The sequence below is a fragment of the Diadema setosum genome, chromosome 19 (genome assembly GCF_964275005.1).
Source record: "Diadema setosum chromosome 19, eeDiaSeto1, whole genome shotgun sequence".
Lineage (NCBI taxonomy): Eukaryota > Metazoa > Echinodermata > Echinoidea > Diadematoida > Diadematidae > Diadema > Diadema setosum.
The window spans coordinates 15,041,637-15,069,348 of NC_092703.1; the positions used below are offsets into that span (position 1 = coordinate 15,041,637).

The following is a 27,712-nucleotide window of genomic DNA, read 5'->3' on the forward strand; positions in this document are numbered from 1 at the left end:
AAATTCTTTACAATTTTTTACTGCCAGTCTGATGAAAGTATCATTCCGTATCATCCAGTGAAACACCATTAGCCATGGTTCCTCTAAAGTCCCATCCTGCTCTTGACACCATTGTACAAACTGTTCATGTTCATTCTGTGTGAATGAGACGAACTGTACAACTGACGGCTTCCATGTCACCATAATATCTTCTTCGTCAGCAATACAGTATTGCCATAGTATACTGGTTAATTGATGAGTAGCAATACGTCTTGTTGAGTGGCATACATCTCAAAGAAAACAAAGTATACAGATTCCCATCCACGTATCTTCTAATGCAGGCATGAGGTACTGCCACATTATTAGTCAACCAGTACTTCACTGTCAATTTTGGCAGGCCAGAATGTGGTATTTTCTCCTGTAAATTTGTCTTCAAAGTCACAACTCCACATAAACCAATTGCTATGTGGGAACAGGATTGTACTACAAAGTGTAGTCTGCCCAGTTTGGCTGCTATGCATTTGACTACCAAGTTCAACTTGCACAGTCTTCATCCAAGTTCAAGTAGAAAGGCCTACTGTGTAGTCACACAGGGATTAGCTCCTCCACAAACAATCCCTATAAGGATGCAAACATTTTCCTGTTGAAGCAACAACACCTAAAATGCAAGGCCTAGCCTCAGCTAATCCAAACAATCAACACTACTTCTTAATATGTTGGATAGGCCTACATGTATTAAAAGTGTACATGTGGAAAGTGTTGTTACAGTGAAGGGTACTCTCTTGCATTCTGTGTTGTGTGTGTTTTATAAAGAGCAGGGAGGTGAGGCAAGTGTCTCACCTGCCTTGTGCAAGAGGACATTGTAGTTTCCAACTAAAGTGTTACGTAGATAATATATGAAAAATATATAAAAGAATAATAAGTGCTCCTTGAAACTTTGTTGCTGTCCAAGTAAATGATGTAATATAGAATAGAACATTTTTAAACAGCTCCAAAAATATGTTGAAAATTGTGTTTTATAGCATTTCTAAACTAAGTTTAACAAAATTACCTTGGACATACAAAACTATTTTTCATAGCATTTTTGTTGGTCGATGTTGCATACACTGTACACTATACTGTGAAAACTTCAGCTACAAAATGCAACTTTCAATAGAAAAGTAGGGCTGCTTTCTTTTCTAACCAATGATAGGCTATTCAGTTGAACAACAGCATAGATGCCAAGTTAGAAAAAAAATTATGAGTGAGATTTTTATGACTCGGCATCTCGGGGAGCGCATGTGCTTGAGTGGGGCAGCGAAGCGACTGAGCAAGGGGAGGGTGTCCGTCCTCCAACGGTAGGGAGCTTTTTCAGTTTTTAGCTAGTCCATACTTAAGTAACTGTTTTTTACTTATTTTGAAATACAAAAGGTAAATATGCCTTCAATAGCAGCTCTCACTTTAATCCGTTAAAGATAATAAAAAGTTTTGGTACCCCAAAAGCTTCCCTGAATTTCCTTGTCTTGGTTTGTGTTTCAGGTTAAAGTACGTTGTCTGTGAGAATTACTCGCCCCAAAGTGCTCTCATGTCTTAGTAATCATGCAATAATGGTTTCGTACCAGAGCCGACGCTGTACAGCGTCGATAAATATTGTACGAAACCACTGACTGCGACCGGCAGCGTGCAGCCCATTGTACGCATAGCTAACTGCGACCAGCAGCCCCATACGCATAGCGTAATGGGGCTTCGCATTGTAGCATTCAGGATCTTGACAGAATTAGTATCGCGGGTAAATGTCAACTTAAAATCCAAAAATTTCTTCAATTTGAAGACTTACCAATTAAGTTGAAGTATTGAAAACAGGCTTCGGGCAACGTTTGGTTCTGCCTATAGTCCCTTTCTGTTCGAATTGATGACTGAATGTGACTCGGTCGAGAGGACCTTGGGAGAGCTACATACACTGGATACCATGGCCAGCGCATGCGCACACAAACATCTTATCCGTTCATGGATTTGAAATTTGTGTGCATGTGATGTGTTCGCGTGCACTGGCTGTAGTATTCAGTGTACTGTATGTAGCTCTCCTAAGGTCCTGTCGACCGAGTCATATTCAGTCATCAATTCGAACAGAAAGGGACTATAGGCAGAACCAAACGTTGCCCGTAGCCTGTTTTCAATACTTCAACTTAATTGGTAAGTCTTCAAATTGAAGAATTTATGGGATTTTCAGTTGACATTTACCCTGCGATACTAAATCTGTTATGATCCTGAATGCTACAATGCGAAGCCCGATTACGCTATGCGTATGGGACTGCTGGTCGCTATGCGTATGGGGCTGCTGGTCGCAGTTAATTGCATGATTACTAAGACATGAGAGCACTTTGGGGCGAGTAAGTGTCACAGTGTTAGTTATATGAAAGGTACTTTAACCTGAAACACAAACTAAGACGAGAAAATTCAAGGACACTTTTGAGGTACCAAAACTTTTTATTATCTTTAAGGTATGCTTCCAATGCGTGAGAAAAATGGGTGTCATGCGTGAGATATTGTGAATTTCTATTTTATTGGCAAAAATTTTACTCCATTGCTTCTTTGAAGCAATTTTGGGACAAAGTTATCTCTCATTCAAGCGTTCTACAAAAAGTTTGTATGATATTGGGGCAATGCATTGTGGAAAATAAAGGGACATCCCTGCAGTACTAGTGTTTACTGTGAAAGTGCCCATAGATTTGGCTCAAAAGATATCAAGATAACATGTCTATAAGCTTGTCTTTTATCAAAAGAATTAGTTGATTATGTATAAATCCCCCCAAACTATACCCAACTAAGGCCTGCTGTCAAGACGTAAAAACGTGCTGACATGAGTACATACACAGGTATACGTATAATGAGAAAACATGACTTAAGATGATTTACATAGCTTGAAATCTAAATTGCTTGATCATTATTAGTGTGGTCATGGATAATATTCCTTAATATTAATATCTGAAAGCTTGCCTTAGCGCCAACCATATCATAATTATGGTCATTTTCTTGTATATGTCATGGTAGATAAACACATATTTTTTTTATAGACTCCACTGGGAAAAGTCTTTACTTACTGTGAGAAATATGAGTCTAAACTACATTGAGCAAATATCTACATGCTTTTATTTCTACATCATAAACATTCTTTTTTGATTGGTTTGACTGCAGTTCAGTTGTTACATAAGATTTCAATCATCTCCAGCGATAATAATAATATTCCACGATGACTAGTTGAATTACATAATGTGTGCACGCTATATTTTGCACTGTTGCCTTCAAATGGACCAGTTTGTGAAGCAATCATACCAGATGCCTACAGGTACTTTTGATGATAATAATAATAGTGATAATAATAAATCATTTATTAAGCGCAGAAACTATGTCTATATATTCTACTGCGCTCAAAGAGCTCTTAAATTCCTATGTTGCACAATACTGCATGGGAAGTAAAAAAAAAAAAAAAATGATGGCTACATGTTGTGAATATAGCTACTCCATGAATATGCTGTTTTCATTTTCTTTGTCCATCAGTCTTAGCAAGTACAGTCAGGTTCATTCTGTGCAGTTTAAGCCAAAATCAAACAAACTTGCCAACTTCAAGGACAATAGCTGAGGCAGGAGGGAAGTTTGATTTAGCCCTGGTTGTGCAAACACCAGTCTCCTTCCATATAGTGTATATACACAGTGTATATTCAGCTCTCTTTCATTAGCTCATGGAACAAGACCAAACTTTCTGGAATGCTTCATAGTACTGAACATGCTATGTGGGGAGGTATTTGGCTGCTGTCTGCTCAAACTGCAAAGGCCCATCAGGTGAGACCACAGTAATAGTGAATGATAAATGTGTTGCTTTTATCAGCGTCAGGCAACAGTATTTCTATCTGAATGAAGCAAGAATGTTAATGTTGTTAGCTGACATTTTACTTTTTGCATACCCCTTTGAACTATAGTTTTGTTGCATGCAGAATCACACACATCGTAAATTGTACCTTGTTACATGTACCTTCACCAAGGGGGGAGGTTATGTTTTCGTTACCGTTGGTTTGTTTGTTAGTTAGTTAGTTCGTTCGTTAGTTTGTCCGTGTGCAAAATAACTCAAAAAGTAGTTTTGATTTGGATGAAACTTGCAGGAAAGGTTGAGAATGACACGAGTAACAAACGATTAACTTTTGGTAGTGATCCAAGAATTTTGGGAAATTTATGAAGGATTTTGATATTTTGGCAGGTAGGGTACAATGAACTTGGGAGTTCAGGCTGCGCGTATTTGAGGTTTGCATGCGTGCACTAAAGCGCATGCTCTAGTTTCTGCTAGGGCGAGGCGTGCCGCGCATCAGAGGGTTTAAGACGTTACAAAAGCCTCTATGTTTAGGGAGCTTTAAATTTTGACGCGCGGACGTTTGAGATGACGCTTGTGCTGGACGTTCTCCTCTCCCCTGCGTCATGCTGAAAAGTAAAATAATAAATTCGCGCCCCCATATGATCAGTGCATGAAGTAGCTCTCTACGTTACAAACTGTATGGACGTAAAAATAGCCCATCAGTACGCATGGGGAAAAACTCTGGGACGCAAGCTAAAAATAGATCGACTTGACATGCGCTTCTGCGCACGCTCAGAACATGTTTTTTCCCCTCTGAACGTCAGCGCGTCTAAAATCTAAAGCTCCCTACTGTTAAATCAGGCGACTTTTAGCGTACTATTAACACTTAATCAGCATGCTATGAGTACGTATGGATGGAAATCGGGGGCCCGTTGCATAAAAGTTACAATGGTGACAACTTTGCCATCCAGTGGTAACCACCATGGCAACAATACTCAACAGCCAATCACAATCAAGAATTCCATGGAAGTTACCATTGTATGGTAAAGTTACCATTATTGTACCTTTTACGCAACAGGCCCCAGTTATCTCTATGGAAGAACAAGATCAGTGATGGAAAAGAGCTGCATGCTTGGTGGAGGTCTGCACTCTCAGAGTGCTTCTCTAGTTAAATTTGTTATTGAATTGCAATGTAATGTGTTCATATCCATTCAATTTCCAGGTTGAGTAATGAACTTGTATGAATTTTTGAATGATTTGGAAATATATAGTGTGCACAAGCCTCAATGATGGAGCATATCACTTTCAGCACTTAAATGAAGTTAGATTATATTTGTCTCCTAGACTACATTGTAAGTTTTTCTTCATTCAAAAGTATTTGGGGGGGGGGGGGGTGAATTCAAAAAGATTGAATGGATAATAATGAAGATCTGCATTTCCAGTGCATTGATAAAGAGTGCTACTGTAGTCTATTACACAGAAATGCAGTTGAAATGTAGTTTGAAAAAAGAGTACAATTTATTTAGCATAACATTGATTTTTTTTTTTTTTTGTCAAAATGAGATGAAAATATGGAATGAATGGCATTTTAATCCTATTCCCACCAGGGGGAGGCATTTTGGCCCCCCTTGACGTTTTGCATGATCATTCCGCAACGCATGATGCTCTCACTGCGACATTTTATAACTTTTTACTTTCAAGTATCACATAACTTTTGAGACCAAATTTGTCACTCTCGGACATACCGTTTTGAAGCCACCCTGTACGCCCCTTTGAAAAATATTTGTTGACCCAAAAATTGCTCAAAAACATGTTTTTGTGTACAAATCCAATGTAGATTGTGTTTTTGCATTTAATTCATACAAAAATAAATATTTTTACTTTCAATGGCTGACAAAAATTTATTTTAGGCTGATAATGCTTTAAAAAGTTTCTGCGACAAATTTTGACAAAAAACAACAACAAAGAAATACATTAGACATTCAATAAACAACAAAATTCAAAAGAAGTAATTATAAAGCCTAATTTTTGCTTCAATATTATTGTCAAGGATATTGAAAATAGTATGTTCACCTAAAATTTTTTATTTATGTGCAAAAAAAATGCATAAATTAGCATTTATTAATATAAAATACATGAATCAAAATGTGAAAAATCGAACTATACAGTATTGTAGATTACATTGGCCTCTACCTTAGTGCAAATTTTCGCAAGGATCACGTGATCCACAACTGAGATCTGAAGTGGGGCCAAAAAGTTCCCACCCCCCCTCCCCCCCCCCCCCCCCCCCCCCCGATGGTTTTAAGTTCCTCAAAAAACCAGGTGGGTGTAGGGTTGAAGTTCTTGAACAGTCAATAATATGCAAGCAATGAAGTGATGTTGCCATACCCCCAAAACTTGCCATATAATTCAAACTTTGAATTTTCAGTTATTCATTCAAAGGCAAACATGTATCAGTCTAAAATCCTGATAGATTGACTTGATCATTGAAGTTATTTAACCAGGAATAACATCACTTCAATAACAGAAAATTGAATCTTATCATTTCTTTGGACATGATCAACAGAGAATTGTAAGGTTATGACAACATCAGCTCACTCATTTGCATATTCATGTCAAATACATGTATGAAAATGTATAAAAACTGTTCTGCAAAAATTAGCAAAACTTCACAATTTCATAACTTCCCTATTTCACTATTCATCCAATTGTGATAAAAAATTTTCACTGTTGTCCTCCCAAGTTTTTACTCTTATCATACAATACAGGCTGATTTTACTGAGCGTGTGAATCATTTGCAAAGGATGTACATGTAAATGTCAAAAAATGGCAAAGTCCAACATTATAGAATTTTCGCTTTCTTTTTTTACTTGTTGCGACAATGGCGCTGAAAATAATTCTCGTCACGAGTAGCACACAGCTAAACATTTGTAAATAGAAGCACTCTGAGAGCGCAGACCTCCGCCAAGCAGCTGCTTTCCATCGTGATCTTGCTCTTCCATAGAGATCAGTGATTTCCAGCCACTGAAAATTCGCCCAATTTCACAATATAGAAGCATTTGTAACGTCTTAAACCCTCAGATGCACGGCGCGCCTCGCCCTAGCAGAGATTAGAGCACGCACTTAAGTGCCTGCATGCAAACCTCACACATACGCGCAGCCGTAACTCCCAAGTTCATTGACCCTTCCTGTCAAAATATCAAAAATCCTTTACAAATTCCCCCAAATTTCTTGGATCACTACAAAAAGTTAATTGTTTATTACTTTTGTCGTCCTCAACCTTTCCTGCAAGTTAATCCGTTAATCCCAATCTCAATCCGTTAACTACTTTTTGAGTTATTTTGCGCATGGACAAACTAACTACGCAACAAACAAACCAATGGTGATGACATCATAACCTCTTCCCTAAGCGGAGGTAATAATGCCTCAAAAGGTATGCAAATAATTTGCAGATATGTAGTAATTGATCAGAAAAAAGTTCACAGATTTAGCTATTAACATACACGAGATATTCTACAAACTGAGGAGTTCCATATGGAAGTTCACAAAGATTTTCAGAGCATTATGCACGTCTTGTGAAGGTACACATATGTACACATATGACGAGGCTTTAAAGGTAGGGAATCCCATTTGCATGCCTTAAATGAAGAGTTGTATAAATACAGTGATATGTTGAAGAGAGTATCATTTTAAAAACTCCCATAAAGTATTGAAAGTGGAAGGTAACATTTAGTACATTTTCATTGACCGTTAGATTTTGAATTGAATTTTTTTCGGGGCTCACCGTAAATTCCAGTACATTACTAGGCTACCTTTGCAGACCCATGCACTGCATGTGTGTCCATCATGTATATTTTGTGAAGAAAGTTCATCAAAACTTACAAACATTTCTATATACATTCTTGCCACACACTCTATATGTTATTACATCAGCTCTTATACTTTTAGATTTGTGTTTATAGATAAAAAATACAGAAGACTGCAACAAAAAGGCTTAAGTGTGGCTGACACACAGAACTACTGAGTAGTTGAGTTTTGTGCATTATTCAAATTGTAGATAACTGTTGACTTCCAAATTTCTCAGCAGTGGCCTAAACAAGTCCCTTGAGGTTCATATTTAATGTTTTGCTGCATTTTGGGAGGTCTGTAAAAGGTATCCCCTACCTTTAACACCCTTTTTCAGAGCAAATTATGAGCAGATCACGAACAAATGTGCAAATGCACAAGAAATTGTCTCATTTATTTTGTTTTATTTTAAATCAAAAACTAAAAATGACACCCAAAAATATTTCACAACACCTTCAATCCCCTGCTTAGGTTTTGCAATCATTTGCAAACTATTAAAAATGTGAATGTTAAACTTTGCTAGTTTTTCATCTACATCCTTTGCTAGGTTTACAAGCTCTGATAACCTGGAATGGAATTCCTGCTTAATAGCAAATGTTATAAAACAGTGTAACAAGGCACCAATATGTGATATGTGGTAGACTTACCATTATTGTGTAGGACTTAAAGATTTGAATAGAAATAATATTGTAATTAAGGATACTTGTAGAAAATTCTCATACAATTAGGAATCTAAGAAGCAAGCATTTTGTATTTTGTTTGTTTACAACTTTGCTTAGTCTCTGGCATCAGAGCAATGTTAAGCTTTGAGGGAAGAAATGGAAATGAAAATTAAAGTAAAAATATACTGCAGTACATTATTGTAAGCTTTACAGAGCAGCACACTGTTGCTTTGTGAAAGAATACATGCTGCAGTTTTTGCAGAACTCTCCTCGGTACAAATTTTAAATCTTCTCATTTGTTCATTTCATTTCTAGGGTATCAGCTTGATGGATTCCAGCTTCACGCAACATCACCAACAAGCAGCATCAGTCCAAAGTTTGATGGAAATCCGGGGGCATAATGGTCGCACCTTCAAGTATCTGGTTGTTTAAGAGATGCATCAGTTACTATATCACAGAATGCATACTAATGTGCCACATGATTTAGGGCAGTACAGATCATTATAACATCAGAGCTAAAAAATCTATAACTGTAGCTTAAAGGAAAAGTTCACCTTCATGGACATGTGGGTTGAGTGAATGCAGCAAAATGAAATAAGTAGAACATATCAGTGAGAGTTGGAGGAAAATCGCACAATCCATTCAAAAGTTATGAATTTTGAAGATTCTGCTCAGCCACAGCTGGATGAAAAAAACGATAGCTTGTGATGTCACATGTGTACAACGATAAAAAGAAAGAATAAAGAAAATTCAACATATTGCTATTTTTCTTGCATAACACAAGAACACTCAACTTCTCTCTTTCAGAAGATAGGGGGAATGATATTACCCTTAACATACTTTAGTAACAGGTCGAAGAAATGCGCACTTTATTCAAAAAGTCAAGTTTTGTGAAATTCTCTTTTTTATTTTCCTTCAATCATTGTATGCAAGTGACATCATACACTGTAGCAGTCTTCACATCCAGCAGTGACTGCGCAGATACTTTAAGAATTTCATAACTTTTAAACGGATAGTCTGATTTTCCTCAAACTTTGTGTTCTACTGATATTGCTGCATTCTCTCAATCCTTATGTACATGAAGGTGGACTTGTCCTTAATATTTGCCTCATCACAGAATGATACAAAGTGTGATTTATAAATCCAAGGAGGTTAGAAAGAATGGATCACAACCATCTTATATCCTTTGCCAGATGTTCGATGCTGCCACTCAAAAATATTTGAAGCATAAATTATGCCAAACTGGGTCTGCCGCGCAGATAGGAATACAATGGACTCGTGTCTCATTGTATCACCAGCCACTCTCTGGGGAAGATGTGTACATCTATGTGATGGTAATTACTTTTTGCTATCCCTTCCTATTAAAGAAAGGTGATATAACTATGATGGTTAAGACACGGGGATGCGCAAATAGAAATTCCAAAAAAAAAAAAGGAAATAAAGATGAAAATTACCAGACTGCACAAGTGTCATCGAAACCAGACATAAAACTTTTTGTTAACATGAAACAGTGATTTCTAACGCCATACCCTAAATTCTAACTGTACTTGGTCTCGTTTTATGAAGAGTTAGAATTGATTTCAAAATTTACTTCTATTATAAGTCTGTAGCAGCAATTTAAAATCAAAATATCTTTTGATTAAACAGGGTCCTAGACTGTTTTGACCCATAGAGAATCAAAGGTAGATGTACAAGACACCGTTTTTGTTAGTATCCATAATGCGTTGCCATGACAACGGCAAATTTTCATTAAAAAATTATTGATTGAATTACTCTCATTTTTTGAGCAATTAACCCCAAATGTGGCATGTGTAACTCCCATCAAAAGAAGATGTGCAAGACACTTTCTTCATTGTTATAGATCGCCTAGTGCATTGCCATGACAACAGCAAATTAAAGAAAAAAAAATACAGAATGTTGTGGATGGAGATACTCTTTCATTTTTTGAGTAATTGACCCCAAATTTGGCATGTGTGACCACTTTCAAAAGAAGATGTGCAAATGAAATGCTTTTTGTTAGTGTTGCATAATGCATTGCCATGGCAACAGCAAATTTTGATAAAATCTTATACATTGTGGTTGATCAAACTACAGTCAACCTCGCGTAAGTCGACATAATCGGGACTGAGCAAAACACGTCGACTTACGCGAATGTCGACTTACGCGTAAGTCGACATTTTGTCGACTTATAGATGAAAACTAATTTCCCCTGTACAGAGTAAGATTTGGATCACGATGCGGATCGCTACCCAAATCTTACTCCTTTTGCCGCCAAAACATGCCTACTGACATCGGCAACAATAATGTTTTAGTTCATGCATAAATCTCGCGCGGGTTAGTAACGACAACGCACAATTCCCAAATCTCTAGAGAGATTTTGAGAGAGCAGGATCGGAAACCTAGGCCCGTTTCTAGACACTTTACGTTTTAAACTTGATTTGAAATATCAAACGCAAATTCCCCAAAATTGCATTAAACTTTGCGATTTAAATTCAAGTGCGTTGCTGCGAAGGTATGCGTGGGATTTGGCATGATTCTGTCGAGATAATTTTTCAGTGCCGACTGAGTTGAAATAATCATGTGTGATTTTCCTTCCCTAAGTCGCCATATTTGTTCTGTTTAAATTTGTATTGCCATACTCTGAAAATGAATTGTTCTCGCGCTCCGATTCGTAACATTACCGCTCTGTACGGCGCGGGCCCATCTGAAATAAAAAGAAGAAGAAAAGTTTGTTTGAAAACGACATCTTTCGGACTACTATAACCTTCGTAAAAACAAACCTCTTTCCAATGTCGGACTAATTTATCTTTGGACTGAGATTTAAACCTTCGGCATAGCGGACTTTAATAATAATTCGTTGTCATTTTTTCATTGACATTTCGTGAAGCAGCATGCGTTTCGGTAGTTTGAAACGTGTGAATGTTGCGATGTCTTTCCCCTGCAAGTACAGACTAAGTTCGATCATGGCGAAAGTTCGTTACGAAATAAAAAATAATGCGAGCCTTTTCAACCATAACTCACTTCCGTAAATTTTTATGCATAGTTTCGGACAAAACCCGCAAGTCTTTTCTGCAACGCTTTTGCTTTTTGAATACAGCGTTGCTTGTGATTTGACGGACTTGCATTGTGATTTTTAGAGTTGCGTTTAAACGCAATTGAGTTTAAATTTCATACAATTTTCTAGTTTCGTATGATTACCAAACGTAAGTCTTTTCAGCGTTCCGTGTGATTTGATGGACTTGCATTTTATTTTCAGAATTGCGTTTGATTTTTAATTTTGCTTACGAAATGAAAAATAATGCAAATCTTTTAAATAACACACTTCCGCAGATGTTTAGAGATGCGTTTAAATGCAGTATACATTGTAGTTTCGTACAAAAACCGCAAGTCTTTTCTGCAACGCTCTTGCGTTTGAATACAGGGTTATGTGTGATTTTATGGACTTGCATTTGATTTTTAGAGTTGCGTTTAAACGCAATTGAGTTTTAAAAAGTTCCCTACAATTTTCTAGTTTCGTATTATCAAACGCAAGTCTTTTCAGCGTTCCATGTGATTTGATGGACTTGCATTTGATTTTCAGAGTTGCGTTTGACTTCTTATTTTGCTTACGAAATAAAAAATAATGCAATTCTTTTAAAGAATAACACAACTCCGTAGATGTTTAGAGTTGCGTTTAAACGCAGTTTCTTATAGTTTCGGACAAAACCCGCAAGTCTTTTCTGCAACGCTTTTGCTTTTTGAATACAGCGTTGCTTGTGATTTGATGGACTTGCATTTGATTTTTAGAGTTGCGTTTAAACGCAATTGAGTTTAAATTTCATACAATTTTCTAGTTTCGTATGATTACCAAACGCGCGTCTTTCAGCTTTCCGTGTGATTTGATGGACTTGCATTGGATTTTCAGAGTTGCGTTTAATTTCTAATTTTGCTTACGAAATAAAAAAAAGTAATGCAAGTCTTTTCAACAATAATGCACTTCCGTAGATGTATAGAGATGTTTTTAAACGCAGTTTCTAGTTTCGTACAAAACTGCAAGTCTTCTCTGCAACGCTCTTGCGTTTAAATACATTGTTGTGTGTGATTTGATGAACTTACATTTGATTTTTAGAGTTGCGTTTAAACGCAATTGAGTTTCAGGTTCGTACAATTATTTTCTAGTTTCATATGATTATCAGACGCAAGTTTTTTCAGCAACGCACTTGCGTTTAAATACAAAGGTTGTGTGTGATTTGATACACCTGCATTTGATTTTTTTGAGTTGCATTGTAATAAATTTTTCTAGAAAGGGCCCAAGTTTTAATACCGCTTCGGAATAATTAACGTCAGAATATTCGGATTTACAAAAACATTTCATGTTCAGATAATGAATACCTACTGGGACATAGTTAAGCGTACAAAATTTTTGCGTTTTGAGAAAAACGACAGGGAGAAAAGGGGTAAAGTGAACTGCCTTGGGTACTACATGTAATACTCCAGTGTAAATGAGTGTATGCCCTTTCTATTCTGGCATACAAGACGATGGACGCATGGCGCGAACGCTACCGCGCCGTACGCTAGCGAATTACCGAGTAGAAATGCAGCGAATCGGAGCGGGAAAACAATTCTTTTTCAGAGAATGGCGATAAGATTTTGAGCGAAAAATTATGTCGACTTAGACGAGGGAATTAACACGTATTTCAGCTCAGTTGGCACTGAAAAATCAGGTCGACTTACGCGAGTTGTCGACTTATAAATGTCGACTAAGACGAGGAAATTTTCAAGGAATAACAAAGGCAAAAATCGGGACTTTTTTATTGTGTCGACTTAAGCGAGTTGTCGACTTATGCGATGTCGACTTAGGCGAGGTCTACTGTACTCTATCAGTTTTACAGCAATTCAGTTGAAATTTGGGATATAAGATGCCATCAATGTAAGGTGTAGTTGTGCAAGATGACATTTATGTATGTGTGAACAGATATGTTGCCATGGCAACAGCAGTTTTTGTATCAATCATACAAAAAAAGAGTGGATTGACCTAACTCCCTGTGTTTTTGGAGTACTTGACTTGAATTTTGGCACATATGTGATGACTACTGTGTGTAGAAGTGCAGAACAGTTTTATAAAATTTGTACAATTATTATTCATAAAGCCTTACTATTAGTCATTGAAGCTATTCAAAAGTTAATATGACAAAATTTTTTTCAATGAAATTGTGTATTTCTTTTAGTTATCCTAAGTTTGTATCATCTGAGCAATTCATATCCAAGATGCAATAATGATTGTAGTGTTTTTGAAATGATGAGTTCTGCCTGTAAATGTACATAGTATGTATATTGCCTAGATTTAACAACTGTCAGTATTCTTCTTTTCTGATAAAAACATTTTCCTTTTTCTTGTATGAATTCCCATGTGTATTACAAATGCCACATATCAAGTACCAAACTGTAACACCCCCCCCCCCAAAAAAAAATAATGGAAATAAAGAAATGTATTTCAACAATAAACACAAATCTTATAATATTATTTATAATTATTTGGTATCTGTCGATAGATGTACTGAGATATGTTTTATGGAGTAAAGACGAAATAGAATGAAAGACAAAAAATTGAGTTGATGAGTGACTTGTCTTACTTCTGTCAGCTATATCATGAAGAGTGAAAGCCTAAACATGTTTGAAATCCATCATATGAGACAAATTCATCACATTTAGTTGACAATAAGACTAGGATTTACATGTACATACTCATATTGTCAATTTCAACAAACCATGACATATGCATAATAAAAAAAACAAACATAAACATGATTAGGTCCTACAATATGCACTCCAGCATCTGTCCAAAGGCCTATATAATTTTGCTGAAATTACAGCAAAATTTGGTCTCCATGGAAAGACCTGCACATACATCATGTTTCCTGAGCATTTGTAATGGTCCAAGAGATTTGCTGTAATTACAGCAAAACTTGTTCTGCTGATGTACCCTCCTAGATGCACTCACCAAGTTCTGCTGAAATTGCAGCAAAACTGTTGATGCAAGTGGATTGCTGAGAATTGTGGAAAATCAAGGGGATTGTCATGTTTTACTGTGTAATTTCAGCACTTTTCTTGAATGGGGATTGTCATATTTTGCTGTGTAATTTCAGCACTTTTCACCTCTTGGACTAACCTGTAGCCATGTGGAGGATTTGTGTGGTTTTAAAGGGGATTTTGGGAAAACTTGACAATGCTTGAATTTGTCATTTCCAACCACACTCTGTTATTAGTGTTTTCTCTCATCTGTTGCGCAAATACTTGCTGCATTTGCAAATTCTGGCTACACATGTATTTTGTATGAGCGCGTAAACTCTTGCTACACGTGTACAACAAGTGCAAGCAAGAAATGCTGGTAATTTGCCCATATAGTCTTTTTTTTTTCATCCATTGAAGTAAGTTTAAGATGTGATTGTACATTAATTGTCAATATTTTCAAGTTCCCTCTATATATCTGATTTTTCTTAATAATAATAATAATGATATGAACTGAATTCTTTCAAGGAATACAACATTAATAGCCTTCGCCAGAATTCTATCCCCCTCAAGGCCAGTACATACTATATCAATGTGTGCCGTATTTGGTTTCTTGACACCCAGAACCCAGCCCCGGTGTATGAGCTGGCCATGCTTGCGCTGGACTCGCCGGACAGCGGCTGGAGCGAGAGTGACGGTCCCAAGGAGCAGCTGGCCCAGTACATCGTCGACTTCCTCAAGTCCAAGGCGGAGATGCTCGGCGACTACTTCAGCATGGAGATCGACGAGGTGGGCTTGTCTTTGCAGAAATGGGGGATGAAAAGTTTTCTGAGGTTTTATGGGACATCCTGTACTCATAACAATGTATTGGCACACTCTTTTTTTGGATGCTTGCGTGCTTGCAGATGAGTTGGTAATGATGATGATATTAAATAATAATTATATCAAGTTATGTACCTATGTACAGTTATTCATTTGCACTGCAAGAGCTAATGAGCACTGAGTATTGTGTACCAGCCAATCCTAAAAACCAGTGAATAGAGATATTATAACTGGAAAACAAAAATGCACAAATAGGGATTTTAATCCATCTCCAATGTATCACTACTAGCAGGTTATGACAAGAATAGGAACACATGGCTGAATGAAGCTACTTGTCTCCTAAGATTAGGAAAGTTCCTATCAAATAGGAACAGTTGACAAGTATGGTATTATGGAGTTTACCAACCGCGAGGTACACAAAGGCTTGTCTGGCCCTGCCTGGTTACCATGGAAACCTTTCTCTTTCTCTCAACTCCAGGAGGGCAACTTGTGCACCATCCCCCTGGTCTTGGACAAGTACATCCCAGCCCTGGAGGGCCTACCGATGTTCGTCCTTAGACTGGCTACAGAGGTGAAGGGGAAAACTGGCAAAATGTGTAAAGAGAGAAAATGAATGATCTGTCTTTCCCATGGTTAAGCATGGTTAATACGGTCAGCTTGTTGATACTTGCTTTTTGAAAGGGTGTGCTGGTGGGTGGGTTTTTGTATTTTGCCAGGATTTTCTGCCATAAGGGATATTTCTGGCTACTGAACTGACTGTATATGTTAGTGTATTTTGCTATGTGTAGTGTATGTTTGTTGTTGTTGTTGTTGTTGTTTTCAAATTTGATGAGATGACTATTATTTACAACATTACTGACTGCAAAATGTTGCTTCCCATCACAAAACTGTGTTGTACATCATCTTGAAGGTGGGAAATTGCTAACTTTTCTCCAGATAAAAGGGCTTATAATTTTTATGTATCATTTCGTCTCAGTGGTTATCCATGAAAAATTCAATGACATGTGATATTTCTCTATAAAATCTCTTGGCAAACTATATGGCACATTATACAGTATTTTCTCAAGATATTACATTGTATATCTGTGTCGGATACACAGTGGGGTCTTGTGAAGTATAAGAGATTGTGGATCTTATACACTTCCAGAGCCCAGAGCACACCCATCTTGCATCTAAGCAAAAAATGATCATGTGTTCTGCCCCTGAGATCAGAAGCAGATTCACTCGTACCAAAATGTTTTATTTCCTTTATAGTGGATTTTTTTTTTTTTTTTTTTGGGGGGGGGGGGGGATGGGTGCATGTGAAAGGGCTTGCAGTTCTGTGATTTTATACCACTCATCTCCCTCTCTTCGGTTTTGAATTCGGTCCTCCTAGGTGGACTGGGATTCTGAAAAGGACTGTTTTCAGACCTTTGCCAGAGAGTGCGGCCTGTTTTACGGCGTTCCCAGAAACCTGAAACTCGGCGACAGGAAGGGGGAAGGTGGAGAAATGGTAACTTGATTGTGCCTTGCATGGCATTCATTTCGACAGTCAGCATGTAAGATTTTTTTTTTTGAAGATGGGCGTTCTCCTTTATGTCTTCATGATGTTTGACTGGATGTAGAGTATGCTACTTTGAACAGAATTCTTATTTTACTCACACTTTATGTGTTAAAACATAGCGGGGGGTGGCAGATGGAATAAATTGGCTGCATAATTCACTGCATCTTAATTTTGAAGCGAAACTTATGTACTGAAAACCTGTTTGTCTGGGGGCAGCCAGCTTTGGAAATACAGTGGGATGATTATACAATGAACTAAATTCATTAGATTTAATTTTGGCAACTGTCTCAGGCTTTTTATGGTGAGAGATTATCATGCATATGATATATTTGTTGACAAATACACACCAGGAATATGTTTTTGTTTGTTCTTGCTTTACGACTTTGGCTTCGTAATTGTTCATTTGGAGAGGGCAGATGTCTCAATTTCTGCTTCCCCTTCACATTTCTCCTTCCATTCAGGAGCCTCCCAAGCAGGAAGCTGAGCTGCCGGACTACAACTGGAGATGGACCATCGAACATGTCATCTACCCCTCCCTCAAGTCCACTTTCCTCCCTCCCAGAGAGTTTGCCGGGGATGCCAGTGTGCTCCAAGTTGCCAATCTCCCCGATCTTTACAAAGTCTTTGAGCGGTGCTGAACCCCCTCTTTTTTTTTTCTGTCAACGAAGTGAATGGCAAAGCAACAGTCATAAAATCTGACTGTAAACCCACCGAAAACTCTCCTTATGCCTTCTACCGAAGTACTCTCATCATATGGATAGTATGTTCATTGAAAAAATGATGGCTAGGCTAATGATGGAATTAAAAAGAAAACTGCCACACCTATGTGTTCTGGCAGAATGCAATAATGATAATGATAATAATAATTAAACAACTTTGTATAGCGCAGCTACTATGTAAATATACTTTACTGTGCTGTGATGTAACAGAGCTCCTGACATTGTTACTGATTAGACACACAAAAAATAAGTAACAAATTAATCAAAGGCTTCTGAAAAAAGGTAAGTCTTTAACAAAAATTTGAAGACAGCAAGTGATGGGGCCTTCCTCATTTTCTCAGGTAATCTATTCCAAAGTTTTGGAGCAGCACAACTAAAGGCACAATCCCCCAAGGTTACTTTTGTTTTTAAGTGAGGTTGCTTTAGAAGCAACTTATCCTGTGTACTTTGTAAATTATGCGAATATGAATGTGATTTCATGAATGTGATGCAATGTGCATCATACAAGTACCCAGTGAAGAGAAAAAATATCTACTGATACGCACACAGAGCCCAAAGGAGATGGGCTGCATGCTCCTGCAATTACACACTCTCGACGTGTCACGCGTACAAATGCCCCAGAGGACCTTGAGAAATACTCTCACTTAAAGGGACTGTACAGTACTGGTTGAGGTGAGGATTCAGGTTTATAACATTTTTTGGTGAGATGATGAGAAACCTCTTATGAAATATGAAAGAGCATGTAATTTCAAGAAGGATTCAACGTTTATTTGATGAAAATTTGCCTTGACATGGCGGAGATATCACAAAAAAGCGATCCTAATAATATTGACAGGACACAACTTTTATGAATATCTCTATTTTTCCTTGTTTTTAGAAATCTTGGTCATTTCAAAACTGATTTTCATCGAATAAACTTTTGATTCTCCGTAGAATTGTATGCTCTTTCACATTTCATAGAGTGGTTTCTATATATCTCGCAAAACGTTACAAGCTGAATCCTCACCTCAACCAGTACTGTACAGTCCCCTTTAAGCTGAACTTCAAACACCCAAATAATTTTGAATTTTCATCACCTTGTGACACTCCCACATTCAATCAACATGTGCATTTCTGTATATTGAGTGCATCTTCAGTGGAAACAGTGTACATAGTTAGTTCACAACTTTTATCCCTGAAGCCACCGCCCCATTCAGTAGTAGGTTCATAATGTTACATGAATGATCAATAGTGCCCTAGCAATCGTACTTTCAACAAGGTGCAAATGGTTCACTCTAGCACGGAAGATTGGAGGACACTGCTGTGGCCTGATATGTCGATTATTGGCAATCGATTATAAAAAAATCTGTTGCAACAGCATACGTGTAGCATGATCCGAGACTGTAGTACTTCTGGTGAACCTTTTTGGCTAATATTTTGCATATTCGGTATTGTATTACCAAACTAAAATTGTGTAATCAAAGCATAATTTCACTCATTTTTTTTATGCATATGTATTAATTTTAGAGCAAAAATTGACACTTCTGCAGATATACCAGGGGTAAGAGAATTATGTTTTATTATAAGGCCCTTCTTCTCTTCGGCCGACAATGTGCTATGTGCACAGAGATCTCAGAAAGGCCATCGAGTGTGATTTCCCCATCAGCTACATGTTGAGCAACACTGGGGCAAGAACTCAATATCTTGCAAGACTATTGGCACCTGTGAATAACATCGTCTAGTTTTGGTTTTGTGTGTCCATCCTCATATATTTGGTGTGAATCGTTACAGGACCAACAAAACTGCAGTTTACCCAGAGATACATTCTGGTATGAGCATGAATGGAAAAGACTAAGATACTTAATCATTATTAATGAAAATTGATCAGTATTTTTGTAAATGGTGTATAATTCTAGCAGTTGTATTGAAAGTTACATTAAGTCTGTATAAAATGCATGTGGCATCAATTAAACTGGCAATAACCACACTCAGAGCAGCAGTGAGCCGTTTCATTTTGTTATATCGTTTAATAAATTCCAGCATGATATCATGTCAATACTTGCAATAATAACATTGTTAAATGTCGATACAATAGATACAATAACATAATTTATGTTATCTTCATTGTCATAAGTCTCTGTATCTCTGCTGCTTGTATAAGTTCATTTCATCTAGCATACACATGTTTTACATGTTTCCTTGAAACAAATGAAAATATATGCTGTCATCAATTTCGTCTCAAAAGGAGAGAGAGATGAAACAAAACACACAAGGAACAGGTCATCTCCCGTTCTAAGAACTACCATTCTAGTTGAATCGCGAGGGCCAGATACGCCCCTTTGGATTTGCAGCTTGCAGTAACACTACACTGTTCTACACATGCATGCACACCTTGGTACGCCAGAGAACGCATAACAGCTTTACATAGTGACGACTGATGCTCGGTCACTATACCATTGTTCTTACAGTTCCTTAGTTTTGTATATATAATACAGTGTATGTATATGAAACACTGACATCATTTTTTTTTTTTTTACTCATCGAGTTTTGTTTCGTCATTTTTGTCTTATTTCTTCCTTCCTTTTGTCAAGCTTGCAATGTTTCCAATTATATCCAGTACACTGATCATCTAGCTGCAAAGTTTAGCACTTGAAAAGGTTCTGCTGTTGTAGAGAATGCCAGTACTTAATTTTAAGAACTACTGTTACATATTGCATGACACTGATGCATTCAGGCCAGTAGAAACCCTCAAATGGCACTCAAAGTACAAGTAATTTGTATTAAATGGAAGGGCTGATCAGAAACCTTGCCTACCTTAGCAGAAAAATTTATGACAGATTACTCGTACATGCATGGGACTCGGTCACATGTTGATACACTTCTTTATTTGTCTTTGACATACATGACGAACAACGGGCAAAGAAACGCACTTTTCACAAGTACTTGAAATAGCTTGACATCTGACACTTTTTGTTGTGTTTCCTAAAATTCACCAGAAAAATAAAGATTTTGTGTCACCACATGTCTTTATGAACACGTACATACAGAGTCAATAAAATACACCACATGAGGTACCAGGTTGAAATAATGTTCAGATATCCCGAGATTAATATTCTGTGCTAATTTTGACAATAATATTCAAGATTTGGCATTTCATATCTCACATGCCTATTTCAGCTCTTTATCTAGCCAGTTAATCTCGGGAAGCTACAGCACCGCTACTGCCTTATGAGAGTACATACTTGGCTGGCTTACACGAGCATCAAAACGCTTGCATGCATACAGTATAGAATCTGGACATTTCATCACGAGTACGCTGTATCATAATTATGGTAATGGTGAATATGTCAATCAAACTTTGAGGAAGGACAAGAAGAGATTGGGCAACTCTGCAAATTGCGCCTGCTCGTCCACGACTAGAACTGAACCATGCATGCATTTCTCAAAACATCCATGCATCATACTACAGTATCACCTCGGCAGGAGGCAAAACAAAGTGACCGCAAACTATGGCCACATGAATGAATGAATGGATGGATGAATGAGTGAATTAATGATTGCATGAATGAATGATCGACTAGACACTGCTATTTGAAATGACAAACTGCTGGAATAAAATCGGGCATGATGCCAAAAGAGACCCTTCCAAAAAAACAACTCCATCTATCTGCTCTTCTGGTTTCTGCCCTGTCCTGCCCATGCTGCAACAAACTCTGAAGTTGCCATTCTCCTATAGTATCACTGCGAGCATACACACTTATGCAAAAGGCGAGAATAGCAATCATGTCGCGTTCTCGGCACAGACTGAAGGGAGGGGGACAAAAGCCTGTGACATGGCTGCATCAAAGTGTGCAGCATACCCTTGTGATCAGTATCCATTTTCTGTCACGCCACAAGTCACAATGTCTAATATCTTGCCTGTATAAGAGAACCTTGTTATAGCAAGCACCTTGGGACAAGAACTACCCCAATTTATCAGGGTAAAAAAAAATAAATAACAACATAAAAATATAGAGAGAGTTGGGATTATAGTCTCACAGATTACTCTGTGCGCTAATGGAGTCAAAATAAGAACAAATATAACCCCGAAGAGATGTTTTTTTTGTCCATGCAATACGATTTCTGCACAGCGCCTACCAAATAGTTATAAATGTCATGTTATGATGACAAGGGGCAAATAAGTTTGGTTTATCTTTCATGCCCGCTTCCAAGGTAGGTATGTAATGGTTTCACAGTGGATACATTTTTTCACAAATTTTGTGAACACAATGATCTTTGTTACATTAACATGCCAAAATGCTACATGAAAAAGAATAATTATTTATGTTCATTCTAATGCTTGGGTGCTTCACTGCAACTTTCAATCAAATCATGAAATTGTCTTTCAAATACTATTACATGTTTGGATTTCCAAAACATGTGTGCAAACATAGGCCGCATACAGTATTTCGTTTTGACAGAAGGGTGAGAGCACAGAATAATTTGTCTGTTATCAGCCACTGTTAATCCAGGGAGGTGCTAGAGAAGGAGAGGCAACTAAAGCTCTCCTTTGAAGTCATGCGCGGCACCGCCGAGAAGTTATGCGTTCAACTACAGGTGTTACCCATGTGCTTTGACAAAAGAGAGCATCAATAATCGGGACTAGCGCTCTCACATCTAGAAATATTTGCTCCTACTGCAATTCGCTCTCTCTTTCAATGTGATGGCAACAATGAATTAATGTACCTTGAATTGGAGCAGCGAATCAAAATGCAGTGTAAAACTCACAATTTTAACAGCAAATAGTTTAAAAACACGCTGGAACACGCTTTAACGGAGTACTTTATTTGAAAGATCAAAATATCCCCTTATTAACAGATAGAAAATTAACATGCGGAAATGTGCGCATTATAGAAAAAATTTAAGTTTTTATGAGGGCCTAATTTTCATTTCCTTTCGATTTGCGAATTACGAAGAAACTAGAAATACATGTTAATAATATTGAATTCTTTCCTAAACTGTTCTAAATCAATTCGAGTATTTCATTTAAAATTTTGCGGTGAAATAAAGCTTGTAATTCAACGAAAGGTGAAATGCGTTCTTCGTCTCCGAACTTCGTCTTGCAACTAGAGCGGTGCCGAGCATGACTTCACAGCGTAATGGAATGCTAGACATCCCATTGTAACGCCTTGAACCCAAACATGTGTTTGCATGAATTACGAAGAGTTGCCACTCCATCTCTGTAACACCTCCCTGGTTAATCTCTGCAAATAATTTGTGAGATAACAATGGTGCGCATTTCTGATTGACATACCGAGGCACCAGGCTCTGTTAGCATGTGTTTTGAGACTCTCTTGGGCGCCCTAAAGGTAAAACATCAAACTTTTTTTTTTTTTTTTTTTTTTTTTGTAGGCATACAAGCGGTACTTAGACTCATCATACAGACACTTCATGGAGAGATTCTCAGCACAGTCATAGACGGAAGAAGGCGGACGTACAGATATCGAGCGAGAGTCAATGTCTCAGTTCATGGAGTCGTATTGCTGTTGCTAAAATAATTTGACAAACGCAAACACACAATTGGAAATTTAAAATGCCTTCAGGCATGTACCATTCCACAGTACTCGGGCTTCCCCCTCCTCAACTCACAGTGGGTTTAAGGGCTCAACACCACACAAAGAGTATGCAGACCTCGATACCTGAATATATGCATTTCACTCAAAACAACCATCCCAAACCTCTACGAATATAGATCCATCTCGGATACAAGTGCTTTCATATTTGTGTAGGCTCTACGGCCAATGACACTAACACAGCTGTAACCGTACGTGTCGACCCGTGAGCTGGCGAGTATCCTTGGGATGGTACATGACTGAAGGCATGAACAGATGCACATGAGCACACAAACACACACATACACAAACACAAACACAAACACACACACACACACATCCATACTTAGTCTGTACACATTCACATTCCAACACAATTTTCCTCCTCGTGAGAAGGAGCTCATAAATAATTATTTTGTTGGAGTTACCATAAAATGCCCATGCATGATGCGTATTGAGGAAGCATTTCTCGCTAGTCTTTCATCAAAAGCACTGTACCACTTGCAGACAGTACAGTGCCACAGTATTTCTATAGTTACAGTATGCATGTCCCTATGGAACGGCAAATACGTAGCAGATACAAGGGCAAGTGTGTTATATTCTATTCACAAGCTCAGCAGATTTACACTTTCTTTTACAATTTTTTTTTCCTCCCCTCGTGCTGCTTGTTTTCGGTTGGTGTTCTTGTAGCACTTTGTCGCATTTACATAGATGACAAGCTATTTTTAACGGGAAAAGAAACAGCACCATTTGGGATCCTGCATATTCAAAACTTGGTGATCAATTGCTAAAATTCATGGCTATTAACTGCCATCTTCGTACATAGAAAACATAGAAAATGAAGACAACATATAATTGCTTTTACTCAGGGATCACCTCAATTAAGTGTTCACAAGGCTGACCTTCTCAGAGGAGTCTAATTCAATATACCATGAAGTATGCATGAGTTTTGATTTATATTTTCTGTCATAAAAAATTACCAAGAATATGTGTAATGTTTGGGGGAACACGCAAGCAAGGGAATGCAGCAACCAAGTGGGAGAAGGTGCGAGAAGGAATATCCCCACCCCATATAAGGGGGACCTTTTGCATTTTACAAATTGAAATTCAACGATCTGGTACAAATTTGGGGAGGAATATTTGGAAATTTTTAAATCCAAAAAAGTATTAAAGAAAAAGAAATATGCAAAAAACAAGAAAAAGCTAAACAAAAATATTTGCCTTGGACGTTGGTTATTTACGTAAGTTGCAAAAAAATTGCAAGCAATGATTTTTTTATCATTTTTGCGTGGTCAAATTGTTTGAAAATCTAATATATTTGTGTCAAAAAAAAAAAAAAGAGGGGGAGGGACTAACATTTTTTGGGAGGCAACTGCCCTCATGGTACCTAGTTGGCGATTTGTGGCTTTTGCCAAGAATAACTTTCTGCTAGAGGGTGATTCTACTTCTTGGGTGCATGCAAGATGAAATCCAGCCAAAGCTTACAGCTGAGGACAAGAACCTCTGAGTGAGAAAGAAAGAGCAATTACTGACCAAATATTCCAAAATATAATCAGTCTCCTTTCCAGATGAGAAAAGAAAAGAACTTCAATAACATACATCAAAGCCATCATGCAGAATCAAAAGAGAAGAAAAGACATAAAAATACAGAAGTCTGATAAACACTTGAAATACTCCTTCACTCAGACAGGGGGGAGAAATCTTGTAGAATCCCACATATTTTCCAATTGCTGAAGAATAGAATATTGCGTCACTTTAGTTATTTCTATTCTCAAAAACAATAAAATCAAATTAAAAAGCAAAACCAAACTAAAATCTTCCTTCCAGTACAGCACTTGATTGCATCACATCAACTTCCATTTGCAGCAAATCTAATGCTTTGTTTATGCCACGTTCCTGGCAGCCACGGCAGTCGCGCTTCAGGCCACCACAGACAAAACTAGAAATGTTGCTATGGCGACTGGTATGCCTCCGCCATAATGTATGATTCTCCTAATAGGTCTATAGTACGTCTTGACAATGTGTGATAACAGTTTCATCTAATTGGCAAAATATTAGAATGACATGTTATAAGCGTTCACTTTCCTTGAAAAGGTTTATTTGGATGAATGGCTACATTTTCTAAGAGAGCATGTATTTGGGGACTTGAGGACTTATGACCCTTGTATAAGTCTACGAGCATTGAGTAATTTTCAAGGTATAGAAAAAAGTGTAATATCTGTATTAAATAGTAAATTGTTAGCATTTTGACCTGGCCTTTGACCCTTGACCTTTGACCCTATGACCTTAGAATTCCCAAGAGAATCACTGTCAGGCAGAACACGCATAAATATTAGCTTCATGATGATACCTTGAACCACTTCCAAGATATAGAGGATGAAGTGAAATTTAGCACTTTCACTTGACTTTTGACCTTTGACCTTTTTGGCCAAAAACTTCCCAGAGAATCTCTATTGGCTAATACATGTATTCACTAAGTTTCAAGAAAAATCCTGCAGGCATTGCATAAATATGATGGAAAAAGTAAAATTTCCATTTCAAGTGAGTTGACCTTGACCTTTGACCCCCCTGATCGTTGACCTTGTGACCCCAAAGTTTCCTAGATAATCACTGCCAGTCAGTACATGTATATGTACTATGTTCCATGAAGATACCTTGAACCATTTCCGAGATATGGAGAAAAAAGTAAACTTTTAACATTTTCACTTGACCTTTGAACTTTGACCTCATGACCTGAAACTCTCACTAGAGAATCTCTATTGGGTAATACATGTATATACTAAGTTTCATGAAAATACCTTCAGGCAGTGCATAGATATGGGGGAAATAGTGACATTTTGAGCATTTGACCTCGACCTTTGACCTTTGACCTTGAGCATCTGTGCCCAAAAGTTGATAGGCACAACTTCACCCCCTCATACATACACCTGCCAAGTTTCATTGGGATACCTCAAATAGTTGTTTAGTTATGCTGTCCACAAAATTGATTACGGACGGATGGAAGGAAGGAAGGACGGAAGAACGGACAACCCGAAAACATAATGCCTCCGGCGACACTTCGTGGCAGAGGCATAAAAAAAGAAAAGAAAAGAAAAGATGGACGCAGGACAAGACAGCAGGATGGGATAGGCTGACCGAATTGCTATGGATGCTGTGTCAGATTTTTAAATTGTCACCAAATTTGCAACAGCAGTCACGGTGCTGCTGAGAGACCTAATAGGCCGTAGGAAAATGGGGTAAATGCAACAAAACGTGACGGCTCGTAATAGGTCGTAACAAAACTTGGAGGTGGTCTGTAGTGGGACGTAAAGGAAAATAATGTGTAGTCCAGCCTGACCAGATGCTGTAAGAACGGCTTCTGATAGCTACACGCTCACCGGAGCAAGGACTTGAACGAACATGACTAGAATACAGGGGGGTAAAAGGAGAATATCCCACCTACCCACGGTGTACCACATTTCGCGCAAACAGTGCTGCCATGGCTGCAAAAACATGGTGTAAACATAGCATGACCAATTAGACAGGTCCGAGAGTAGATTCATCAGACCTAACAAAGTCTCCTGTAATTATTGTCTCTCATTCCTACACATCTGAAACACTTGGCCCATTTGGTACAGCCTTCCTGACAGTGGCAAGCCACGCTTTCATTTGTCTGTCGTCAAAGTGGTACCTCTAACACGAGTTAATCTCTCCGGCCCGCAGACTGTATGGCCGTACAGCCGTGAATGAGGAGCACACAGGCATGGTTTGTGTCAGTGGAACTCTGTCTGTTAAGCAAAACAAAACAACAACAAAAGCATACAGAGTTGCACAATCAATGTTCATCCTTCATCTGCAAGAAGGAAAGAGGGCGCCATCCTGGCATGATAATTCCTAATGTTGCAAAAGTTCTGAGCACCATTTAGATTCACCTGTTAGTGGCACTCATGTTCTTCTGTTTAACCCTTTGTGTGTCTTTGAGTGCTGTTTGGCATCAAAAACCCCATAGCGTTGTACACATTGTCCAAAGTCCCTGGCGCAAGAAGCGTTAAATGAGATCCAAGGTATCGTCCCTGGGTGATAAAACCTTTTCTGGGTCATCCAATGTTGTGATGTTGGCTCCATTCATCCGTTCAGTTACACCCGTTGAAATTGCCCCAGCATATGGTTCACATGGACATGCTTTACAAGCTTTTAATAAAGAAATGAAATCAAAAATACAGCAAAGAAGAAAGAGGGGCGAAAGTTGGCATCAAGTCGTGCAATGTCCTCTCATCATGTTTGGCCCATAATGGGGTCAACTTGCAATTTCTGTTCCTGGAGTTTGATCAACGCTGAGTCGAAAGAAATGTTTTCATTTTCCACAAGACAATCAACCATTCAGGACTGCAACAAAGACACTGAAATAGTCTTTGGGTTATTGAGGAGGGATACAGTTTTCTTTTCATTCTGTTTTGTTTCTTTTTTTTTCCTGCATTTTGGTCAGTGCCTCTTCAGGAAATTGTTGTTACGGGTTGTCTCGCGGCATTTCACAACACTCGCACTTGTCCAGGAACGGATGGTTGAGGAACGTGCAGTGGGTGCAGCTCCATTGCTGGCCCTCATCGGGGTCCGAGAACCGGGGCTGGACATCAAAGGCTTGTCCTGTATAGCCAGAAAAAAAGAAAAGAAAGCAAATACAAACTGGATTAATGACTTTGATCAGCATCACGTAGGAGTACCCTACAGACAGCAGCATGCAATGACAAATTTGTAGCTGAGTAGAGAAGCTACAGGGAAAT

The 27,712-nt window shown here is 38.0% G+C and overlaps 2 protein-coding genes across 3 annotated transcripts in view; one reads left to right on the plus strand and one right to left on the minus strand.

The window, feature by feature from the left end:
• Nucleotides 1-18,092, plus strand: part of LOC140242561 (DNA mismatch repair protein Mlh1-like) — a 52,613-nt gene extending 34,521 nt beyond the window's left edge. Inside the window, exons 15-18 of the mRNA XM_072322304.1 lie at nt 14,923-15,087; nt 15,599-15,691; nt 16,496-16,612; nt 17,125-18,092. Coding sequence (XP_072178405.1) covers nt 14,923-15,087; nt 15,599-15,691; nt 16,496-16,612; nt 17,125-17,301 — 552 coding nt within the window. The 3' untranslated portion in view covers nt 17,302-18,092. The remainder of the gene's footprint in view (nt 1-14,922; nt 15,088-15,598; nt 15,692-16,495; nt 16,613-17,124) is intronic.
• Nucleotides 18,093-26,346: 8,254 nt separating this feature from the next.
• The window catches only part of LOC140242706 (uncharacterized), a 29,838-nt gene continuing 28,472 nt past the window's right edge, over nt 26,347-27,712 (minus strand). For both annotated transcript variants that reach the window (XM_072322465.1, XM_072322466.1), the window contains exon 7: nt 26,347-27,575. In XM_072322465.1, the coding sequence (XP_072178566.1) occupies nt 27,439-27,575 (137 nt within the window). In that variant the 3' untranslated portion in view covers nt 26,347-27,438. The remainder of the gene's footprint in view (nt 27,576-27,712) is intronic.